Raw genomic sequence first — 24,573 nt, forward strand, 5'->3', positions numbered from 1 at the left:
GGACTGAAGTGCCTGCTGAGGCTACTGCTGTTGCTGTAGTAAACCATAATGGTGAACTTTAGTGCTTCAATACCAGTGTAGAGCAGCCACTGGTTGTTTTGGGGACTGCAGAATGATGAGACATCCTGAACACTAATAAGCAATTAAATAATAAATGTACAGAACATCTCCTACCATTGTGCATTTGAACATTTTGTTTTAATCAACAGTTTTGCTTTTCAGGCTTCACAGTACTATAACCCATTAACATCTCTGGATGTATGTTTTTAATTTCCATCAGCATTAATTGGAGTTAAACATTTGCATTAAGTACATCTCCCTTGAGGTCTTTAATATTGCTTGCAAAATGTAATCAGATAGTAAATGATTGGGAATGTACAATTAGAGTACTGATGGCTTCAACTGTGAATTAGAGTCTTAATACTGATAATCCAGGTTTTTTACTGGACGTTTTCTAATCTCCTACTAAAAAAGATGTTAGCATCGTATGTTAAAATCACTGAGTTGACTAGTAAAAGCTAATCCATGTATGCTATAGTTCAGCTTATAATCATGATTTGTTTTACAAATGTAGTTAAAGCACCTGTTGTTTATTAGGACTGCAGTTCCTCAGCATGCATGGAGAATGTTGTCACAATCAGTTTTAAGTCAGAACATCAGGTGCCTGTGGTGATATCTGGAAGGTAGACAAGTACTCGTGGGCTGAAAAGATTATGAAGTGCTGATATAAAATAATCTTTCTGTGTTGAACAGTTCCTCAGACCTTGCATCTCTGCTGCTGACCTCACTTCCAGAAATTCCTCACAAAATCATAGAATCACAGAATGGTCTGGGTTGGAAGGGGCATTAAAGATCATCTTGTTCCAACCCACCTGCCATGGACAGGAACACCTTCCACTACTCCAGGTTACCGAGAGCCCCATCCAGCCTTGTCTCCTTAAATTATAAAATTCCCAAAATTTTAAACTTGGCAGGGTGAAGTATCTTTGAAGTTGAACCTATCTCTTGTAGTGAGTTAAACTGAAATAACACTTTTTTACCTGACATATTTTACTTCCTTGTCTTTCCTAAGAATTTTCATGAGTTACTTAACAGTTTGTGTTACTGCTCAAACCTCTACTTTGTGACCCTCAAAAAGAGAAATCTGTGCTCTATAGATCCAATTGTCATCTTCCACTCCCACAGCATCTCCCAAACTACTTACTGTTTCCTAAAGATAATTAGTAGGAGGAAGCTGAGGTGGCATCTTGTTGGTGAGCAGTTGTTTCCTTCTTAATTTAAAATAATCCTTTATTTACTCCGTATCGTCAGCTGTGTGTGTATGAAGACTTCTAATTTCCTACCTCCTGTCGTGTCTGGTTGATTCTGATCTGAGTCTTAAATATCCACGGTGATGTGTACTCTGTACCTAACTCCAAGGATGTAAGCCCTGAAGTGTTTAACATGAAGGATGTGTTTTGAATTGATGCCTTAGTTTAATTTTGCCAAGCAACGTTGGGTCTTTGGAGCACAACTGCTGTTTAATGGATGTTTCCAGTCCTTTAACCCGTTGCTTTGCCTGGGATTTACAGTTTGTGTCCCACAATGCTCTTGAGCAGGACTTTGGCTGTAAAGATTATAGAGAGTTATTAAGTATTATAGCAATCTGACAGCTCAGCTGCTGCTACTTTTTTATAACACTATGATTAGGTAATTACTGCATTAATTCCATGATCATTTCTTGCAGACTTCCAGTGGGTCCAGGGAGATGTTTGTGAAGTTCAGTTGATGGTTTACAACCCAATGCCTTTTGAGCTCCGAGTAGAAAACATGGTTTGTATCTTTCTAAATCTTCTCATTCTGTTATTTTTTCTGAAAAAAAAAAATCTCATTTGGACTTTCAGATATGGTTTTCTATAAAACAAATAGTTTAAAAAAATCATTTAACCCAGCACAACCTGAGTTTAAAGGTGTGGTGTTGTCAATTTGCTCATATTTGTTGGTGATGAGGTACTGAAATGAAAATCTCTGCCACTCACAGTGTTTAAATGCTTTACTGGCACTGACCCATAAATCAATTCTGTACATTCCTGCATTGACTAGAACTCATGCTGCATAATTTACATATACTGATTTTCAAGTAATAATTATATCCTGAAACCTAATAATTATTGTACACTTGCTACTGTAATTTAAAAATCCGCATTCATCCTTGCTTTTCAAATTCCCATTTTGACCACAATTTAAAAATCTGATGAACTAAAATAGTTCTGAGAAGCTTTGTGTTTTGTTGGAAGCTTCTGCTGTTCCCAGTGATGTGCGTGATTTGAAAACACTTAATGTTAAATGATCAGGAGGGAGTGAAAAAAAGGCTAAAACATCAGAGAAGTTTGTGAGATTAGAAGGCTCAAACCCAAGCCCTCTACTACTTCAATGGGCTGCTTGCAGTGTATCCTGAAAAAAAGGAAAGTGTGTGGCTTTTTTGCTTTCCCTTCTTTATTCCAGATAATGGGATTTTTAAAAAAAATGTTTATCTATTTAAAGTTTAAAAATTTTCTAACTAGCAGAGCAACTTAATCCCCACTCAGTTCTAACCCAGCATAGTCCTTTATGTTAAATATTTTTACCCTCAATATTGCTTTAAAAATAAAGCCCATCTCTTAGAGCCCATTGTTCTGTCAGGCTAAGTGAATCAGCCTACATTTATTTGTATTATAACCCAAGATTTTTTTTTTTCTTTTATTGATATGTTTACTGCAGTGTCTAGTCAAGCAATTTGACCTGAATTACTGATAATACTCCACATATAATAAAGTGTTTTTCCATGGGAGGTGAAGATGCCCAAAGATCGTGCTTATAGCACAATAAAATTCATTCTTGGAAGCTAACACACTGCTTTCCTGAGCAGCATTTTCTCTAACCCTCACAGAAGGATTCAGAATTTTTTTCGGAATTAATAGAAAAAGTAGTTGAGAGGCTGCACATCAGAAAGAACTTCCTCTAAGAATTCATTGATTTAAGAACATTTTGATTTACAGTCTGATTTGTATTGTGTGAGTAATGATGTAGTTATATATTTAAAAAACTTGGAAAATTTCTTAATGAGGGAGTTTCTTATGAGTGCTTACACACATTCAAGGACTCAAAATACAGTTATTTGCATAGATCTGCACGACATCCATTCCCTGAGCAAATTAATTGTAGTAGCATGAATACTTCTCTTCACTGTTGACATGATAAAGTTCTGTTTTTGAATTAACACTGAATTCCAGTTCCATGGGTAAAAGGGGAAGCAGGCATGCAAAGGAGATGCAAATAACTGAAGTGATTAACGTAATTCTTTAGTCAGCGCTCCATAAATACAGTGCCCTGAGAAATTCTGCTCTGCCCCAATGTCAGCTCTTTGGGAGAAATGAATTGATTTTCGTTGGTTTGTCTGTGGTATCAAGACTGTAGCCAGCAAGTTGAGGGAAGTCATTATTCCCCTTGATTTGGAATTTGAGAGACAATGTCTATAGAAGCCCGGCCAGTTTTGAGCTCCCCACACAACAGAAGTGTCCTGGGGTCAGCCCAGCTCTGTCAGCAGGGGTGGACAGGCTGGGGCACGGGACAGATGAGGACGGGCTCAAAGAGCTGCATCTGCTCAGGCTGGGGAAGAGATGAATACTGGGGTAATTCCTGCTGCTTTCCTCCATCCCAAAATGGGAAGGTGCAGTGAAAACAGAACCAGGCTCTTCCCAGAAGTGCCCAATGTAAGGGTGAGAGTCAGTGAACATGCTGCAGCCATGGAAAACCTTCCTAATAAAAAAAAAAATAAATAAAATCCCTTTTTCCTATCATGAGGGTGATCATTCTTTGGGACTGGTTGCCCACAGAGAATGTGGGATCTCCATCTTTAGAAATCTTTGAAACTTGAGTGTAAAGGACAGTAAAAAACCTAAACTACAACCAAAGTTGCCCCTGTTCTGAACACTGGGCTCAGCAAGAGGGCTTGCAGCCTAAATTGCTCTGATTTTCCAGTCTCATCTGTGAGCTATATGGAATGTGGGAATAGTTATTACCTTATCATGAGAATAAGCTCCTTGTTTTTATTTAAATAATTCAGAGTATTGTTTAATATTTTAAAATGGTTTGTTTTATTATTAACACGTACCCATGCCTGCAGTCCCCATATTCCTTTTCCTGTCTGATTTCTCATCACGTATCACATTCTTTCAGATTATTTACTCTCACAGACTCAGTTTCATAGCAAGCATATCCTCTTCTGTCATTTAGTGGCAGTTTCACCTTGTTTGTCCCACAGCTTTTTTCCTTCTGCCTGCCTCAGCACCTCACCTTTCCAATATAACTTACTCCTTCAAGCTTGTTTGCAATCACTGGCTGTTCTTTGAGTTCTCTGTTGCTTGATTTCCTTTTCCTTTACCTTTTTCAGGGTCCACCATTCACCAACGTCACTGTCCTGAAATCTATAGTAGTCTTACTCCTTTTTTCTAATTTTCCCCTTTTCCTCACCTTACAGTTTAGATTTGTTGTTCTGACAGATTACTCATTTCATGTTAAATGAATTCTGGAACTGTCAGATCCCAGCTCTTACCATGGTACTTCTCCTACTGTGTCTTTCTATTTGTTATGGATGGAAGTTGTGATGGTAAACAACTTAGTATTGAGCACAGGCTGTTAACCCATGGAAAGGCTCCTTGAGCTTTTTCATTATTTGAAGAATTAATGCTGAGTACTTGTAGGTTAATTGAGGTGTGCTTAAGTAAAAGGCATTGAATTTCTAGACTTGACATGAGACTTTGGGCACAAGACTTTGATCAGTGTTGCTCAGATGGTAAGCCCTGAAAAATTGATTTTTTTTTTTTGTTATTTCATTTTATTGTTCTCAGAGCTCTTGGCCCATTATTGTTGTTCTTGCTGTTTATGTCCTGTCACGTGTATTCCTGATTTGGGGCTCTATTTAGACGCTTCATGCCTGTCCCATTTCTTTATTCCTTTTCTCTTTTTCTCTTTCTGTGTTGTCCATACAGTTAGAAGGCTGATCCACTGGAAGGTGCAGTAGTGCAAAATGGCAGATGAAAATGCGGAATGTGGAAGTGATTAGGTCCAACAACTGTGTACTTTAGTCAATAAAGTGAAGTAGAGGAGATCGTGAGGGTGATCAGACCAAAGGCTTTAATAAAACTCAGCAGGTACCTTAAATCAGCACAATGAGAGAGAGACAAAAATGAGCCTGAGTAGCTGTGACTGTGATGCATCAGACAGAATATTTGTGCTCTCCTGGTGCTGGAGCCCAAGTTCCCAGGAGATGGGATGTTCAGCTGTAAATAAGTGTATACATCACTTGGCTTTTTCTCCCAGGAGTATTGATTTCTGTACAGACTTGTTCAGGTATGTGAGTGATCTCCATCCCTTTTGCAGCTACTGCAGTTTTCCATCCAGGAAAAAAAATGATGTTCATTTTTTTAAGCCTTCAAAACAATCCCAAAAAGTTCTGGGAAATCGCCAGGGGATTTATTTTGTATCTTGAGATAAATGTTTAAAGCAGTAAATCATGGTACACTCTGGGGAGATATATTAAAATCAAATGCATATGAAGAAGCACTGCAAAGCGTGTTAAGTTCTCTAAGATTTTAACTACTTTTTCCTCTTTGTTTCTCAGTTTTCATATTAAAAGAAAAAAGAAAACAAAAAGCCAAAGCTGAGAAATTTTGAGGCAATGTTATGTGTTGAGGGAAAGCATTTTCTCTGCACTTATTGTAGGAAATGCAGCCATGGTTTTAAGAAAACTACAAGATCTACAGGCAGTGTAAACCATATTTAATAAATAAATATCAAGAAACTAAAAAATACTACCCCAAACCATGGGAATATTATAATTTATAGTGTTAAGTCATTTTTCAAGAAAAAAAAGTATTTGTTCTGTAGTTCTCTTTCTGCTTGGGGCCTGTATTTATTTGTACACAATCAAGTGTGGTATTTTGATTAAAGATGCTTTAAGAATGGCTGTTACATTTTTTTTTTAAACTTCAAAACTGTGCTATTAGCCAAGAGCTATATGCTGATGTTTAAAAATACCATCTAAAATTTTGATAAATCTATATGTATCTTCAGTCCCATAACTTGGCCTGTGATTGTGTAAATTGTTTCCATGAACTGCTCTTTCCTGAGTTCACATCTTTTACTGTTTCTGCCATCTGGTGAGAATATTTACTTCTTGCTAAACTACATTTAATAGAGACTATATTGGGCAAGAATGTACACAAAAAGGTGAAAGGGAAGACGAATAAAACTGGTTGTGTTTGGTGTTTTTCTAGGTCTGCCTAAAATAACCTTATTAGAAATAGTAGGGAAAATTCACTTTTAAATAAATATTGACAATTTTTGCATAAAGTATTTGACAACATGGTATAAAAGTATGTTCAGCATGAAAACTAACTTTGAAGGCAGTGTTGCTTTAAAAAAAGAATTATTACATTTTGGGATTGGTAAGTAAAGCCTAAAAAAAGCAGTTCCATACTCACGTTATTTTAACAACATCTCCAAATGCTGCCATTTACGTGCAAGTTGTTTTGTTCCTCTAAAGCTAAATTGAGATTTGAAGTGATTGAAAGGCATGCTGTGATAAAAGCATGCATGTATTCACTCTAAGACAATTTCAATTGTTTTATAAGAATACAAAGAAATGTAAACATTTTCTGTGTGTGATTCATATATTCCCTGGAGGAAACATAATATATGGTGATCTTTTCCTGTAGGGTCAGAAAGAGCCCTGATTACTAAATGATTACTAAATATGACTTGAAATAAGGTATAAGACTGTCAGGAAAAGAAATGTAACACATTTCCTTTTTTTTTGGTGGCATGGCTGATGTGTTTAGGTAAAGAATCTGAGAGTACTTGAGCCTTGATTAGATTTTCAGTGCTAAACTGCAACATCTCAGGCACCAGAGGGCAATGTTGGGCAAATATTGCAGAGTTGTACAGTTCAGCAAACAGTGATCTTGAAAATGTCTTTCCGACATTCCAGATATGTCACTGTCTTTTAAAACTTAGTGGTCTGGGTTAAGTTTTAAGGGTAAGTATCTTGATTTCAATTTATGTCTGTAAGTCTGAAGCCTAGTTGATGTTTATATTGATTTTTTTTTCCATTTCGGTGAGTTTGAATGCTTTCTTAATATCTTTAATTTTTTAAAAACTGGAAGTTTTACTGAACAGCAAAACGAAAAATGAGGGAAACAAATGCTGCCTTCTCCTTTTTGTATTAATGGACTTGAAGCTCTTTAGTTTCTAGTCCAGGCATCGTATGTGCTTTGTGGAGGTGTTTTGGCATTTGCATTGTGTTTGTTCTCTAGAAAATCTTTGTTTTCCTGGTTTGCTTTGGATAATACTTAGGGGGCCCTGTCAGTTCTGTTTATTTACATTTGTTGTAGCTGATAGTAAACAAGACATTGGAGGTTTTTTTTTTTATCATTGATTTTGTGGGACTTTAAGTCCTTTCGATGAAAGTTTTTAGTTGAGGTGAATCCTGAATAATTAAAATGTATTTGAATACTTGGCTAAGTGATAATTCAGGGGTTTTTTTAGACTAAAATAACCTTACAAAGCCTTTACCTGTTCCAAAAGTGAGTTTTGGAGAGTGTGTGTGGGGTCACTTTTTGTTTATGTTCTAAGATTTGCTTCAGCCAAAGCAAAAGCAGAACAATTGGCATGAAGGCTGAGGCTACCTCAGTATTAAAGTGTGAATGTTCACCCTGTTTCTGTGGGGTGAATCCCACTGGAAGGATTAATGTGGAAATCAAACAGTGTCAGTGCTCTCATACACAGGGTGGTGAATATATAGGAAGATAAAATTAGGTTTTACTTATGTTTTTGTGGATTGTTTCTGACAGCTCAAGTCTCCACATGAAACTGGAAGAAAATGAAAATTCAGTAGAAATGGGGGTTTGACAGAGTATTTCCTTATAACTCAAGTAAAATGATGAAATTGCATTTTGTGCAGCAGGTAGAGTTCTCTAACTCAGCTTTCCACAAAGCAAGAGTAGCTTTGGTTGAATTCAGTGTTGCCTCAAGAATGTCAGGTCCACGAAGAAGTCACTGCTAGAATGAAAGATTTTATAGCTTTTGGATATATTATAATCTTGGTGACTTCAGATCTTGAGTAGAAGAGAAATTAAGAACCTGTCAAACCTGCTTGGTTTGCTTTCTCAAGCTTCTGGTGTGTTTAGGACCTTGCTGTTAAAAATCTTAGGTGAAAAGCATTTCCTTCAGTTGTTACAGAGAGAGTAGTTTGTCAGTTTTGTAGAAGGCACTGCCTTCCAAGGAGGGAAGAAATTCTGAGAATGGCTTTCAATTTTGTTCAGTTTTTGAGTGCTGGTGGCTTGATTTTGGTTCCTGTCTAGGAATTGCTTGAAGCAGAGTTACTGGGGGTTAGTCCCAGTGAGAGTCAGGCCATTGAAGACTTCATGTCCATGACAGGTCCAGTGTCAGTCACTGGCTGGGTAATTCTGGTAGTGCCATTTGCATTTCTTTACTTGTTATACAAGTTATACAAGAACTAGAAACAGAGAGGGTTGGCTTCCCTTTACAGCTGACAGGAGCAGCAGAGGTTCAGCCTTTAAAACTCAGTTGAATTATAAACCAGGCAGTCAGAGGTGTTTTCAGAGGGAAGCAATGCTGCTTTTCTGGCACTGTGCAGGTAATGTTGCTGCTGCTTGAACTTCTTTTTCAGTCTTCAGCTCTGAGTTTTTCTGTGGCTCAAACCATGAGTTTTTTCGTCTGTCTTTACAAAAATAAAAGGTTCCTCTTTCACAGAGTTCTGAGTTCTCATGAAGCTGAGACTTAATCCAGTTGTGCTTGCTGCATTAATTGGTGGAGATATTTGTGTGGCATCTTTATTTAAACATAAAAATAAATATATATGTGTATACAAAAACAAACGGTAACTTGGATTTACATGCTTTCCAGCATTAAATTTCTTACTTGTAACAGCACATTCTGTGCTCAAGCATCTTAAATTCATTAACTGAGCTTAGAGAAAAGCCCCAGCCTACTAAGGACAGTAATGCTGTGTTTAAAAGTTTCCTAAATACATTTTTTTTCTGCTTAATTTCTTGTTTTGTGCCATGTTTTAAATTTAGGATGCTGAAAGATTTCTCTGACACTAAGGGAGTAACTGCAGGCATCTAGGCTTGAGCGGGGATCAATTTAGCAAAATGAATGTCTTATTCCAACTCACTGAGATGTTTAGGCTGGACAGTAAAGCTAGACTTGCTCTGTTATCTGTAAATTTTCCCGATAGAAAATATTTTCTGGCTGGATAATTAAAGCTAAGCAAGAGCTGCTGTTGATGTTTGATTTCCACTGTCCAAAATATATCAAATGCATAAGTAAGGTCACAGGTATGATTAAATGTAGGCACAAAACAGCACCGTGCAGGTGATATCACTGACTCTTTTTGCTATTCTTGGGTATTAATTTTTATTAGTGTTTCATACATCATTCCCACCTCAGATCCTGAAACTCGTTTCCCTGTTGAATACAAATCTGGCTGCACGCTGCAGTCACTGCAACCTCAAACCCAAAATAACTGCTGTGAGCAAATCGGAATAAATCATAAAATTTTGGGTGATGCAAAGCAAGGGATTAAAATATAAGTATATAGCATAAAAAGGTAAGTGTGTGTCATAATGGATTTATCTGTGCAATGTGGCTTTTTCAGGGTCTCTTGACAACTGGAGTGGAATTCGAATCTCTTCCTGCAGCTCTTTCCCTGCCAGCAGAATCTGGTCTCTATCCTGTGACTCTTGTTGGTGTTCCCCAAACCACTGGGCAGATCACTGTCAATGGTAAGGAGTGTCTCCAGTCACTCTTTCCTGAGCAAAACAACTCATGTTTTACCCCCCTGTGGATTGCATGAGTTTCTATGCCATGTATGCATTCCCCACTCTGAATTCTCCTCCGTAAGTAAAAGAAAAAAAGCAAGAAAAAAGGACAGCTCTTTTCTGTGCTAGACTTCATTAAAAACAGCCTGATAAATCACTTGGTTGCAGCAGCAGTAACAAACACATTCTTACAGTATCTCATCTATGAAAGGGGAAGGATAATGAACTCCAACTCCCCTTTATTAATGCTTTCATTTGGAAAGCTTCTGAGGAGGATTACTTGAACTTTTTCCTGAGAATGCAGAAGATAATCTTGCGGTTCTCTTTTTCTTAATTAATCGTGTTCATGCAAGATTACAGAAATTTTTGCAGATTGCTTTTGTAGAAACAATTTAGCCTGTGTGTGTAGTCTATTGCAGACGAGATATCGTTTCATTAATGAGCCTAAATAAAACTCTGTTTGTAGTAAGTAAGAAAATTTAAGAGCTTTTTCAGAAGATAAGCAGCTGAGTCTCCTAGAAAAGGAGCTATGTGTGGAGATGATGGATTCATCACATAGTAGGACTGAATCATCTTACCAACAAAAAATTTTAGGTATGTGTTCCTGGAATCCAAAGTTACAGGACAAGAACCATTTTAATAAAGCTAAACGCTACAAGAAGATGGCTTTGAACGTGAAGAAACTCTTTTCTCGCTGAGTTTTTCTTAAGTGCTTTTCTGTCTGCTTGTAAAACGATTTTTCATTTGATTTTTTTTTCAGAAACTATTTCAGTAAATACAGAACAGCATCAAAGCATTCAGAACATTCGTGCTGTAGTTTTCTGCTTTTAGTCCCACATACTAAAAATGTGCTGCAAGTAGAGGAGTTGATTTTGGTACTTGCCAGCTGTTTGTGTGTCAGTGTATCAAATTTTCCTTCAGATATAACTCATAAATATTGCCTGGTAAGGAATTGGGTGCACAGGTACTTTTCTACTAAATTGAACTTTTAGAGGGTAAGTCTTTCTTGGCAGATGTCTCTGTGTGTATGCATGTATATTTTTTTCCCTAATAATTTCCTTTAGGATTCTTTTATCCTTCTGGATACAGTTGAGATTCTTTCCTATAAATATTTTTTGGAGGAAATAGGAAATTGTTAACGTATGTTGAAGGGTAACACGTTTTATGTACACCGGTGAATTGATGATGAGGTATAAAATAGTGGTCTCTATACTGTGACTTGTGATGTTGATCTTGTGAAAAATTCCACAGAACTTACCATATTGCACTGAATGCACAAAAATCACAGGCTCTTAACAATTTCTTTTATTTGACATGTCACAGGTGCAGAGCTGTACATGTGTGTTGTTTGTGTGTCGTTGTGTGGTTATAAATGAACCTTGTACGTATTTTGTGTGCTGTGAAGAGTCTCCCAGTAATCTGAGTACTTTTAGACCTTTCAAGAAAAAAATAAAATTCACAACATGCTGGTATTGTCTTCTAAACATCAGGTTACCATACTTCAGTTTTTGGAGTTTTCAGTGATTGCCTTCTGGACAATCTGCCGGGAGTGAAGACCAATGGCTGCACTGTTGAAGTCATTCCAGCTTTGCCAAGGCTGCAGATCAGCACCTCCCTTCCAAGGTGAGAAATTAGGTTGAATGGTAATTTTATGTGGTTTTATTTAAATGTTACTCACATGCTGAATAAAACCTCGATCATATGCAATCAGTGATTTAGTAACCTAAGGCATAAACTATACCTGTGCTGTTTGGTCTAGAATATAAACCTTTTTTTTTTTCACTTCCTGAAACCATAGAATTTCATAGAAAATATTTTGAGATTTAATTAACTGAGGGAGTGTAATGGTTAGTCATTATTAAAGTCATGCTTTTAAAAGAACTAATCCCTTAAAGGCTACAAATTCATAGAATCTTGAAGTAAAGAGGTAATCCATGTTAGATCTTTTTTTTTTTTCAAATGGAACAAACCCAGCTCTTTGAACCTGAACTCCTGTATAATGCTCTGACCTTGTCATCATTCTGACAACCCTCTTCTGGACTTGCTTCAATAAATCAGTATTTCTGTGGTTCAGGAGGGGCCCAAACTCAATACCATAATACAGAAGAAATAGGTTTTAGAGGTACAGGAAGAATCAACTAAAATACCTTCCTTATACAGTCACCCAAAAGGACACAGTAGTACCATATGTGGGTTGTTCATGTGGGTTTTGTGAGCTTTTTGTTTTTTTGTGAAGAAGGTACCTGACTAATTCCTGGATTTTGGAGACACCTGGCAAGGCACTGATTCAGTTCCATTTCTGAAGCTCTTCAAGGTGCAAGACCATTCACCTACTAAGCTACGTGTTGATCATGGTATCTCAGAGTCCTGCCATCCATTTGCTGTTTAGCAAAGAGTTGTAAAAGTACAGTGTTTTGGGGTATTTTTTGTTTTGTTATATTTTTTCTTTTTTTTAAACAATATTCCTTTTAGCTGTGGAGCAGAAAACAGCCTTTTGTAACTTACTGCCTTAATAGCTCAAGTGCCACAGGGGTTGTTCTGTTGTTTGGAAAACCTCAGCTCTGTTTATGATCCTTAGGATGATCATCAGTATTGTATGATACAAAGTTATATATGTGTGTATATATATGTAAATTTCTTTAAATTTATTTTACTGTGTTCTTTACCATGACTTTCCAATTTTTCCATGCTGAATTCTTCTTTCCTGGTGTGGGATGGGCCATGTTGATGGCACTGTATTACAAAACTATGAAAGTAATACCCTAATGAAGACAGTAAAATAATAAAATGCTTCAGCTGGGTTACATGTTGGTAAATTCCCTCTAAAAATTCTGCTAGAGATGGAATTTGTGTGGTTTGGCTGTAATCAAAATTAATATTGGCTATTGAAATACAGAGGGACTTGCAAATATTCTTAAATGTGTATAATATCTGCTCTTTCTCAGTATATGTTCAGCTGATAATGTGGAACATTATCTGCTGGAGCTGAGCTGACTTTTCTTAATTTTTTGAAAAATGTATTTATTTTGGAAGTATTTGAGATAATCTTGCTGCTGTATTGATTGCCTTGCTTCATTGTAGGAGAAACTGCTGGTATGTAGGAAAAGGTTTGTTTGAAATGACAAGGGTTTATAACTGCCTATAATTTCTTCAGCAACTGACCTAATAGTAATTTCGGTGGAATAGTCATATCAATAGTAATTCCAGGCCTTCCTAGGCAGATCATAATGTCTTGTTAGAACTGTAAAATATTTTTTTTGTTGATCTGTGTTATGGGAGATCAATTAAATAAGCACAGTTTAGCAGGAGCTGCAATGAAGTTTGCTGTGAGTTGGGAATAATTTTATTTGTATATTTTTTGATTGCTATATGTATCTATATTTATACATTATATACAGATTATGAATTAATAAATGTATTTGTGCCATATATTAAATATATATATGTGCCATATATATTATTAATATATTGAATTATTATAATACTGAGTAAAACAGTCTTGCTGGAAAAAATCTATAAAGTATGAAAATTGAGGGAAGGAAATGGCAAATTTATAAATAAAATAATGAAAGACTTCTAGTATGGATAAACTAGGACAAATATCAGTTATTTTCACGAGAACAGAAAGTTTGGAAGCTGCAGGCCAGTGTGCCACGTGTTAGAGGTTTTTCTCTTGCTGAGCACTTCCTAATATACTGAAATAACTGTGCAATACTGTTATGCTCAAAACCTTGTTTATGGGCAAAGAGGAGTCCATAAGACTTTACTCTTTGTAATAAGTAATAAGAATTTACTGTTTGTAAATCCTGTGTGTTACCAATCCCATCCAGGAATCATTATTAGTGCAGATGCAATTATTACAGAAGAAAGAAAAAGAGAGAAAAATATTGTATCCAGAAGAAGAATCACTGATAACTACATGTCCACTTATACAGCAATTGAAAGCACCATTTGTTTTGCTTTTTTGGATGCAATTCCCTGATACTTTTGTCTAAGAATGAAGGGAGAAATTCCTTCTTTCCTGTCCCTCCACATGCCCAGATTCCAGAGTGCTGCAGTGATAACGATCCGTGACAGTACATTTGAAATGATCAAAAGATCCCTGTTTCCAGTCCTTGTCATGGATGTGCTCTGAAAGACTGAAATCTGCTCCTGTTTGTGGAGGCTGCTCATCTTGTGGGAAGGGAGGACAGGATGGAAGGGAAGGATAGCAGGAATACCTGCCAAAGGAAGTTACTGAACCTGGGTTTACTGACGGATTTATTGGTCATTAATCTCAGTAGCTTTTTTCTTTTTGTCCTTCTGACCACTTTGCATTGGCACAAAAAATCCAGTCAGAAACCTCTACCCATCTGTCTTGTTCTGCAACCTCCATCCCTCCTTCCTGCTCTAAAGAGTTCATTTCTAGTCACTATTTCACCTTTCACACAGGGACTTTCTCCCATGAGGTCCATGCCCTGCACTGTCCACTGAAACGGCTCATTTTAATGACCTGCTCTTCTTTTTTTTTTTTTTTTCCTCTTTTCCCTTTCTTACAGTTTCTGCAGCAATTTTAACCAGCTTTCACAGTTAGGAATACATATTTTATACTGTTTGAAATCTGACTTGTCTTATGCCTAAATTATTAACTTTTGTTTTAAGAAATGACCCTGACTTAAATGAGAATGGAAAATTATATCTAATCTTCAGAGTTTCAGAGCTGTAGTTTCTGAGTCTTCAAAGAATAGTTAACAGAGTGACTCGAATGGCCTTTTAACATTTTCCTCACAGTATTTTGTTTGTCTGTGTGTCATGTTTTGTAGGTCTGCTCATACTCTTCAGCCTTCTTCAGGGGATGAAATCTCCACTAATGTGTCTGTCCAGCTTTACAATGGAGAGACCCAGCAGCTCATCATTAAATTAGAAAATATTGGAACAGAACCACTGGAGAAATTGGAGGTCACAGCGAAAACAGTCAACACCAAGGGTATGTATGCAGATATATATTTAGAAGTAATAGTGATCTCTTCTCTAATAAAAGGGGAACTAGTTGTTTTAGACTTCCAGCTCAGTTTAGACTAAATATCATAGTCCTTGTTACAGAACTGATATAATTCAGTTCGATTTTACCATAGAAATGAAAGAGAATGTAAGAAAATATAGAAAGAAAATGAAAGAAATTGTAGAACCATCTGTGTGCCAAAAGGTCACTTGCTTTTTGGAAATCTGTATTTCTTTTTAGTGTTACTTGGGGAGAAATTCCTCAGGCAATAGCTAGTGAAGAGGAAGAATATTGTGTCTAAATTATTTTCTCCTTATGTCTAAATATGCTGATTAGTTCATTAAATAAATTATCATTAGCAGTAATGTTGTCCTACTTGAGGGAGTGGAAGTAAATAAGCATATTTCTATCTTACTCAGTGAGCAATAAGAAAAAAATGGGATAGAAGACTTCAAAAGGCAAGGCAGTAAATAAAACAAGCTATTGTGAGTTAAAAGAATAATTGAAGCTGTGGAAGAAATACAGCACATTCCCTGTGTACACTTAATTCTCTTTAAATACTCTTTCCTTGTTAGTGTTAAAAAGTAGTCGGATAGGTGAATCCTGCTTTTGTTTTGTGATGTATTTTATTTTTTTTGGTTTGTCCTCTGAGACATTGTTATGAGAATGATATTAACAGAAGAACTACAGGTGACAAGCAACATAATCTTTACTGACAGTAGAAATACCTTATTTTATTGCAGGTTTTATTCTGTCAGTGCCAGAGCATTAAAATGCAGTGTGATATCTTGTGATTTTTGTTCATTTCAGTATTCAAGCTCATGACTTTTTTTATAACAGAGTATCCTCTTCTCTGCAACCTGAGAGAATAGGAGTTGCCAATCATCTCAAAATAGATTTTCGGTCTGAGACTTGTTACCAGGAATAATTTTACAAGTTGAAACGTATGATGACTTACTGTTTCTTATTTCAGTAATTCCAACATGCTCCTCCTGTGCCGGGTGCTGGATGTATGGGATGGAAGGACCAAAGAGAGCACTCAAATGGGGAATGTCATGTAATGAAATGTATTAAATGTTGGAATATATGGGCACACGAGTCACATGTTATTCAGACTCTTTGTACGGAATGTTACACAGTTAATTGGTTCAGAATGTTGAAAAAGAGACTCATGTCAACTTTAAAATCATCTCTCCATTACAACTTTTGTTAAAAACAATGGGGAAAAAGGAGAAGAGTTGATAGACTCAGCTATGAGCTTAGTAAAACTTCTAATTGTACTGGATCTTGTATTGTTTTTCTCTATATGAAATGTTTCTTTATCAGAAAAAGGAAAATTTCTGATTAATAAGCTATAAGCATGCATCCTCAAATACATAACACTTGAATCACTGTCTCAGAAAAAGAGAAATGAGAGTGAGTTTTGAGATGCACTGAGTGATACTTGTTCAGAGAGTGTGAGAACTCTGCCATCAGAATCACAGAATCATAAATGTCCATATGGGCAGGGACCGCTGGAAATCATCTTAACCTTCTTTTGAAAGCAGAACTTGGGATTAGCTGATCCAAGGTCCTGTCAGGCAGAATCTTCAGTTTTTTGCACTGTCTCACAGAAGTGAAATGCACCCCTGTATTTGGAACTGTCTGCTCGAGGTGAGCCATGTTAATGGAGGAAAATACAGCCTGAAATAACTGTAACTTTTTACACGACTGTGTTGTGGGTACAGCATGAAGTGCTGGAAAAGGCTGTCCATGGCAAAGAACTGATGGTCCACATTAAGCATGTAATAATTATGTTATTTCAAATGTGATTGCATGTAGGTGTTGCAAAGGATCATAGAATCAATCATGGTTTTGGGTGGGAAGGGACCTTAAAGATCCAACCCCTCTGCCATGGGCGGGGACACCTTCCACTAGATCAGGTTGCTCCAAGCCCCATCCAGCCTGACTTCAAACACTTCCAGGGATGGGGCAGCCACAGCTCCTCCAGGCAACCTACGCCAGGGCCTCACAACCCTCACCTGTAAAGAATTTCTTCCCAGTATCCAATCTAAACCTGCTCCCTGTCAGTTTGAAGCCTTTGTCCTGTCACTTCCCCTTTGTCCTGTCACTCCATGCCCTCAAAGTTCCTCTCCAGCTCTCTTGTATCCCCTTGGATACTGGAAGGGGCTCTAAGATCTACCCAGAGCCTTCTCTCCTCCAGGCTGAGCAGCCCCAGCTCTCCCAGCCTGTCTCCAGAGCAGAGGGGCTCCAGTGGCCTCCTCTGGACTCGTTCCAACAGGTCACTGTCATTCATGTGTTGGGGATGGACCTTTGCCTTTTTTCATGGGCTCTGTTCCATTTTAGTTATGATCATAAATTGGTACAAAACATTGTACAGTGCCATGGGACTCTGGTGATGAACAGGGAACAAAAGATTTGTAGCATCAGCAGCTGCTTTTGGTCAGTGAATGCTACATGCATGGAACTAATGGGGGTACAATGAAATGTGCCTGTGATTTAAGCTGCTCAAGATCTTCTTGAGAGCTGTTAGACCCTTTCATGTGCCTGACCATGGCTTGCCTGCCACCTTGGGAGCCCATGAGAAATTGTCTGATTTCAGCCAAATAAAAAGAGCTTTCAGTCATCCCTTGTTTCACCTGATTTGCTTTGGTTCTTTCAGTCTTAGCAGTTCCTCGTAAATCTCTGGCAGCTGCTGCAGGCCTACCTGCCTGCCTTCCATTTCCCTACCTTCTTTCTGGGGCTACAGCTTTTAGCACAAAGATGAATGCTGCAAAATAGCAAATATTCTGTTTTGTTGTTTTCGGAATTACTGGATGGGATTAGTGACCTGACCTCCCTCATTTGTTATGTTAGCTGTTACAGTCAATCGCTTTTCTGGAGGAAGCCGACTTTTCTGGCATTGTTTTCAGTGGTGTTTTGCTAATGAGAACCTCTGGAGATCAGACTTTCACACTTGATTTCCCTTACTTCCTCTCTTCTGTTACTTTCAGGTTCAGTTCTCTGGGTTTTCCACTCTGGCCCTCAGATAAATGAGCAGAACTTGCAGCTCACCCTGTGCAGTTCAGAGAGGACATCACAGGGTTTTTGAGTCCTTTAGCAGCTGTGTGTTATTGGAGCAGGTCCTGAGGCACATCAGCAAAAGGGACTTGTCATGCTACCACAATGGACACGTCTGTCATGGCTCTTAGTGTCTCATTGCACCACTCAGTCTGCCAGGCTGTGGTGTCTTTGGGTTGGACATCACACATACACGCTGTCAAGGTGAACTCTGTGTTACCTCGTATTGTCCCTCACCAGTTCAGTCCTTTTTTTGGAAAGATGACATGCAAAGCTGGATGCCTTTCCCACCCTTTGGCTCCAGTCAACTCTTGTCAGAGGCTTGTTATGTCTCAATTAGGGAGTGCAGTCCAAAGGCTTTGAGAACCCAACTATTTGATCCATTCAAGGGCAAATGTAACACTGATGTTTTCATCTTGAGGCCCTGAGAAGAGGACACCAGGCATTCTTAGCTTTAGACCAGCTACACATGCTGAATGAGCCTGAATCGGGAAGGAAAACCTCACTGACCTTTCTTAGGAGTGACTGACCTCTGCAATTTAAATAGAGAAATAAGTTCACCTGTATTTTTCCTATGGTCTTTGAACACATCTACCCGCACCCTCAGCTGTTCTGCTGTGCCAGACCATAAATGAAAAGTCTGCTCTGAGGTCCAGGCAACCCATTTGAAGAACTGTGAATATCCTGGAATAGATCTATTTACCTTTTTTTGGCTAAAGAAAATAAACTCAAATTGGAGTGGGGTTGTGTTCCATGGAGAGTGGTGAATGCAGGCAAGGCTTTTGTCCAGTCAGTCCAAACATCCTTATGAAGGCAGGACAAGGAGTGTGGGTAATCCAGCCCCATCCAGCTGCCCTGCTTTCACTGTCTGGGTTTCCCAGCTCAAGTCTTTCCTCTCTGCCCCCACTGACTGACTGAGATCAGGATCTTGCATGATTCTTACTAACTCTTTTTTCCACTCGTTAGAGCAAATGGTTCATGAATTTAGAGCATTTTTTCCCTCCTGTTAGGGATAGTTGCTAATTTTCAAGAGGAAACTGTGCTGGATACATTTACATTGTGAAGAATGTAACAAGTCCTGCAGGTTCATTGCTGTCTACCAGGTCTTGGGGAAGTTAAGATGTATAAATGCCAATGCCTGTGCATTCAGAACCGATAGTTATTTTGGGGTGCAAAAAGCCAGATTTACCAGGGGACTTAAGATTGAAAAGAATTGAGGAATTGAGGTTCTTGGGATTCCAAAAGACCTTTCTATTGAGTTTCTCTATGCAAAATGTCAGTGTGGGGTTTTTTTTTTTTTTTTGGCAGACTTTAAAATCTATTAAGAGTTAGATTGGCTTAGAGTAGGCTAAAATTGGGTTGTGGGTAAGCTGTTATATGGTATTTGTTACAAGTTTAGTGATTTAGTATCCAGTAAAATGATGAAATAAGCTCTTGACTAACAATTGCTTGTGTCATCAGGTGTTTGCTAAACACAACTTTGAGACTCCAGAAAGAACTGAATGCAGGCTTGCCTCAAATTAGTCTCCCACTGAACTGAAAGGCCTGAAGCCAAAGTATAATTTACTGTAATAATGATTCCTGAACAAGGTGAACATTATTAAACTGTAAACTAGTGTCAGATAAACCTAAACAAGATCATTCTCTGCAGCTTAACTTTTGGCTCAGGCATTTAGATCTTCTGTTGTAATTACAGGTGTTAATTAGAGAGTATCTGCAAGGGCTATTCTCACTTCAAAAGTCTTTTTACTTGTAGTATCTTCAAATAAATCTAGTTAATGAAAACACATTTTGGAAACAGTTTGGTGCTCAAGTGCTTGGGATATGTCCTTCATTTTTCATGCTGATGGAAAACATTTCTTCAGTATATTGGTTTTCTACTTGTCAGGAAAAGGGTGTAGAGATTGCTGTACTTACTAAGCCCCCTTTTTTTCTTGAAAATAGAAGAAAATCAGAACAGTGATATCGTTACAACTAAATCATTAGATGAGATGGAGGTGACTTTAGGGACACAATTATTAGGATTTTTTATTTTTACCTCATCTTTGTCCTTGTAAAGAAGTCTGTACTATTGATTTGATGTGAAAAGGCAAAAGACAACACTTGATGGTCTGTGAGAAAAATATATTTCAGGCAAGGCTGTTGTTGTTTAGGTAGTTAATGAAAAAAAATTCTCCTTTTTTTTTCCTCCTTCCCTAGAAGGGGGACAGTTGTTTCTGAGCAAATCAACATAATTTGGAATTCTAATTTCTTTTTTTGAGAGATCCTTTGTTCTAGGTTGTAGTTGTTTGGGCAGTCTGCCCACCCTGTTTTCTCACACATGGATCTTAAGTGATGGTTTTGGAAAGGTTCTGAGATGCCTCAGATCAACGTGCCCTTAAATCCAGTAGCCTGGGATGAAGCAGAAATGAACTGTGTGACTTTCAGTGGTCCCTGTTTTGCAAAGCTGTGCTCAAATGGTGTTTAATTGAGCCTTTAGAAGAATTCTCCAGTGTACATTGCAGATAGTATGCTTTGCTACAATAAATTAATAAATATAGTTTTAGGATTCTCCCAGTCAAACCATCATGCTTATTTTATGTATTAATAGACTTGTTTTTGTAGTGTTTAGCGTTGTATAGTCTTGCAAATATTAATGAATTTATGGATGGGGTAGTTGACCCTGGCCAGAACAGAAGCCCCCACCTAGTATTGATGAACAGTAAATATTGGGGGTTTTTTCCTCATATTATGTCGGGCTTAGAAGAGAGGAGCTGATAATTACAGATGCCCCATCTGATATAGACCAGTGATAAATAATTCATTAAACAAATATCTTTTAAAACAGATTAATCCTGTCTGGCAGCACCTTCATGTTTGGGTCTTGTGTACTTTATACTTCTCAGCTTTAAGAAAGGGCTTTATAAAAAAAATGAAAACAAATAGGCTTTTTAAACCTCTCCATTGCTCAATAAGTAACTAAATAATGATGTTACAGGTGCTTCAGAAATTTAACTGATTTAGTTTGGTGTAATATTTTGATGAAATGTTCTCTGCACTGATGTGACACTTCCTGGGTTCAAGTCTGTATGATTCAAAACTACATGAACATTTAGCACCTCTTCAGGCTGCATTTGAAGTGTATATTTAATGGTGCCTATTGTGCAATGTTTTTTTTCTGGTAGTGATCTTCACTCAAATTCATGTTTTGAGCTTTGTGATCTACATGCTTCCACTTCAGTGTCAGTACCCAGTAACTTCTCTGTCTTTCTAGTGTTACATTAATTTTTAATACTTTCATTCTGAATATTTTAAGCAGAACGTGACACCATTAATACTCTTTACAACAGTTCTAAACTGAAACTTCCTTAATGGAGGGGTTATGTTCATGAAATATTTCCTTATTTTGATGCAGAGAAGCTGTATGGGGAGTTCCTGAGTTGGAATCTAGAAGATACCCTCTCCCAGTTCCCTCTGAAACCTGGAAAGATTGCAACATTCACTGTAAACATTAAAGTGAAGCTGGACTTTTCATGCCAAGAAAACCTTCTGCAAGATCTCAGTGATGGTGAGTTTTTAATTTCTCCTTGTTTAGTGTTTTGTACTTCTGGGAAACACTTCTCTGATTGCTGTGCCTTAGGTGCTGTGTGTTTGTATATTTGTGTCTTGTAATGCAAAGACAACCCTTTGCTGAGCTGTAGGGATTGAAGAGGGAATTTTTGTGACAGCTCTGGGCATCACAGTCTGACCTGACTTTCCCACCACGAGGCCTTGCCCTGCTATCTTTTTAAATCTTTCTTGACAGAGTGTTTTTGATGTCTCTTTATATCCTTGCCTTGTGAAGACAAAGAAAAATAATTTACAAATATTAGTGGACTTTAAAGAGAAATAATAGTGGGTTGATTATTTAGTTATCCAAGATTGAAGAATTCTTGGTTGTTGCTGAATGTGGTTTTGTCAGAAGTGACATGCTGAAGTGTAGGGCATAATCCCTCTAATATTTGTACTGTAGAGAAAGTCTCATATGCTTAAACTTATTTTGAATAAAACAAAAGCCTCAATGTTTACTTGTATTAGAGTTACTTGGAATTACAATTACCAGATACTTGTAATAAGGATTTCCTTTTTATGATAAATGCACTGTCTCACTGAAGTAATTGTTCTACTCTGTATTTTTTCAATTGCCTGATATATTTGCACTGATTAAATTAACTTGACAAAACAAGATATTCCTATATTTAAAAAAAAAAAATTATCATTAGTATTTGGATTTTTTCCCAGGATCCAATTGCAGGTATGTATTACCATTATAAGTGATCTTAAAAAAATAAATTTTTTCAGTATAGGAAAAATCAACATAATTACATGCAGAGCTTATTCAGGTTGAATAGGACTGATTTCTGTGAGTTATCCTGCAAATGCATTTAGACAGAAATTATATTAATTGCTAGTAATGATTAAAAGGCTTCTTTGTTTTTGAAACCTCCTTGCTGTAAAATAAAAAAAATCCTAAAAAAATTTTAGGACTTAGCTGCACAAACCCCACAGTGTTGCTACACTAAGGTTTACTTTAGAACCTTTTGAAAAAGCTGATAGTGGAGGAAGAGCACACCCTGATATTGTGAAAAGAGAGGGGCCAAGGAAACGAGGCTTTGAGAAAAACCCCTTGACAGGAAATGCCCTTCCATAAAGGCTTTATATATATATATATGTATACACACACATATATATACATACATACATATATATATTTAATATGTCCTTCATTTGCCCAGTCTCTAAAAACCTCTGGAGCTGCACTTGCCCAGCAGTTTTTCAGAAGAAATAACATACAGACAAATGCTGGAGGAGGAGGAGATAACACTTTTCTTGTATTTACACCGAGCGGTTGTGGGATTTGGGATTTGGGATATGCATTTGGGCCTCTGTTGTTTGCCTGTATCCAGCTCTTACGAGACCATATACGAACAAAATCTTTGAACATTTTTACCTTATTATTTCTGCCTCCTGCTTCTCTGAAAGGTTGTGTAACTGAAGCCTGGAAGCAATTCAGCCTTTCCTCGTTCGGTGATGATAAAGGAGTAGAATCCGTCAGTGTTTTGTTAGAACTTTGGTGTCTGTGGGTGCTCTGTGCTCTGTGTGCTTTGGAAGTGTTATTACAGATGCTAAGTATATTGACAATTTAGCTGCTACTTTATTTTTTATGTATTGCTTTTAACGTCACAGATGCTATGCTTTCTATAGAGGTGGGTAGGAGCCTGATGTGAAAAACAGTAAAGAGCCAGAAAAATCAATGGCAACTATGACATGACTTTTAATCATAAGGTAGCTGTGGTACCTTTTTCTTTTGAAGACCAACCACATTTACAATGATGATCAAAATACTTTTGTCTCTTAAAAGTAATGCCCTTAGCAGGGCATCTGTTACTTTCATCTCTTTTCATTTGCTGCTGAAATTGTTTCCTTTTACACTGTTTGTAATCAGGACACAGTACAGAAGGGATAGATTACTGATGCTTCTGATGATACACTTATCCAATTGGAAAGTAAACTAAGTTATCAATCAAAATTGCTGATCTAATTCGAGTGTGTTGATGCTATACTGTCTCATAAAGAAAAATGTTGGATGTTTTTCTAGATTAAAGGAAGCAAAACCACATGAGTGGCTGTGCAGGATCAGATCAATGGCCATCCAGTCCAATATCCTGGCTGTGATACTGGCTGACAGCAGATGCCTGTGGGAGAATACAGGGAAAGCTGTGCACGTACACACTGCTTTCCTTTAAATTGTGCACATACACACTGCTTTCCTTTACATTGTGCACATAGACACTACTTTCCTTGAAATTGTGCACATACACACTGCTTTGCTTTAAATTGTGCACATACACACTGCTTTCCTTTACATTGTGCACATAGACACTGCTTTCCTTGAAATTGTGCACATACACACTGCTTTGCTTTAAACTGTGCACATACACACTGCTTTCCTTTAGGCTTTTGGACTCCAACTGTTGATAGCTCTGGAGCCTCCAGAGCCGAATATGGTTTCTCTGGTTTTAGGCACTGTTAGTCATCCTTAGTGGGTTTCTCTTTCCTAAAATTCTTCATTCTTCCCATCAGCACTGTACAACGTGCCGTGGCAAGAGGAGTCACAGCTAAATTAACTTTTTAGCAGCTTTGCACTCACTGGTGTCCTTGTATCCCCAGGTTTTTGTACTGCATGAAAGAGGTAACAGTGCATAATCTAAACATTGTACCTGCAGTCATGATTTTATACATTTCCTGAGGTTATTGTCACAGCAGGCTGGAGATTCCTAATGGCTTAGTTGTCACTTTTATGGAAACTATTCCACACATCAGCCTTTTGAGCTCTCTCAGCTCTGTTTGCTTGAGGAAGGCTGTACACACTGTTTGAAAGGTGATCTATGTATTTCTGTAGTGACCTAATGTTGCTCTTTGTTTTGCTTTATATTACTTTCCTTATAATCACGCAGTAATGCACAATTTGTCATTTACTTTTTTGACTGGTGCTGAACATGGAGTTGAGAGATTCATGAATCTGTGAATCATAGCTCCAAGCTCTTGTTCCTGAACAGTAATGATATGCTGAGAGCCTCTTATTGCACATGTGAGTTCAGGATTGTTTTTTCCCATTTATTTATGCTGAATTTCATTTGACATTTTATT

General features: G+C 37.5%; 1 protein-coding gene across 10 annotated transcripts in view; it reads left to right on the plus strand.

Annotated features, from left to right (window-relative positions):
- The window catches only part of TRAPPC9 (trafficking protein particle complex 9), a 455,047-nt gene that overhangs the window by 52,748 nt on the left and 377,726 nt on the right, over window positions 1-24,573 (plus strand). For all 10 annotated transcript variants that reach the window (XM_017818312.1, XM_017818321.1, XM_017818311.1 and 7 more), the window contains 5 exons: window positions 1,727-1,812; window positions 9,701-9,827; window positions 11,354-11,486; window positions 14,666-14,829; window positions 21,299-21,451. In XM_017818312.1, the coding sequence (XP_017673801.1) occupies window positions 1,727-1,812; window positions 9,701-9,827; window positions 11,354-11,486; window positions 14,666-14,829; window positions 21,299-21,451 (663 nt within the window). The remainder of the gene's footprint in view (window positions 1-1,726; window positions 1,813-9,700; window positions 9,828-11,353; window positions 11,487-14,665; window positions 14,830-21,298; window positions 21,452-24,573) is intronic.

Source organism: Lepidothrix coronata, unplaced genomic scaffold (genome assembly GCF_001604755.1).
Source record: "Lepidothrix coronata isolate B3197 unplaced genomic scaffold, Lepidothrix_coronata-1.0 Scaffold67, whole genome shotgun sequence".
In the NCBI taxonomy this organism is placed as follows: domain Eukaryota; kingdom Metazoa; phylum Chordata; class Aves; order Passeriformes; family Pipridae; genus Lepidothrix; species Lepidothrix coronata.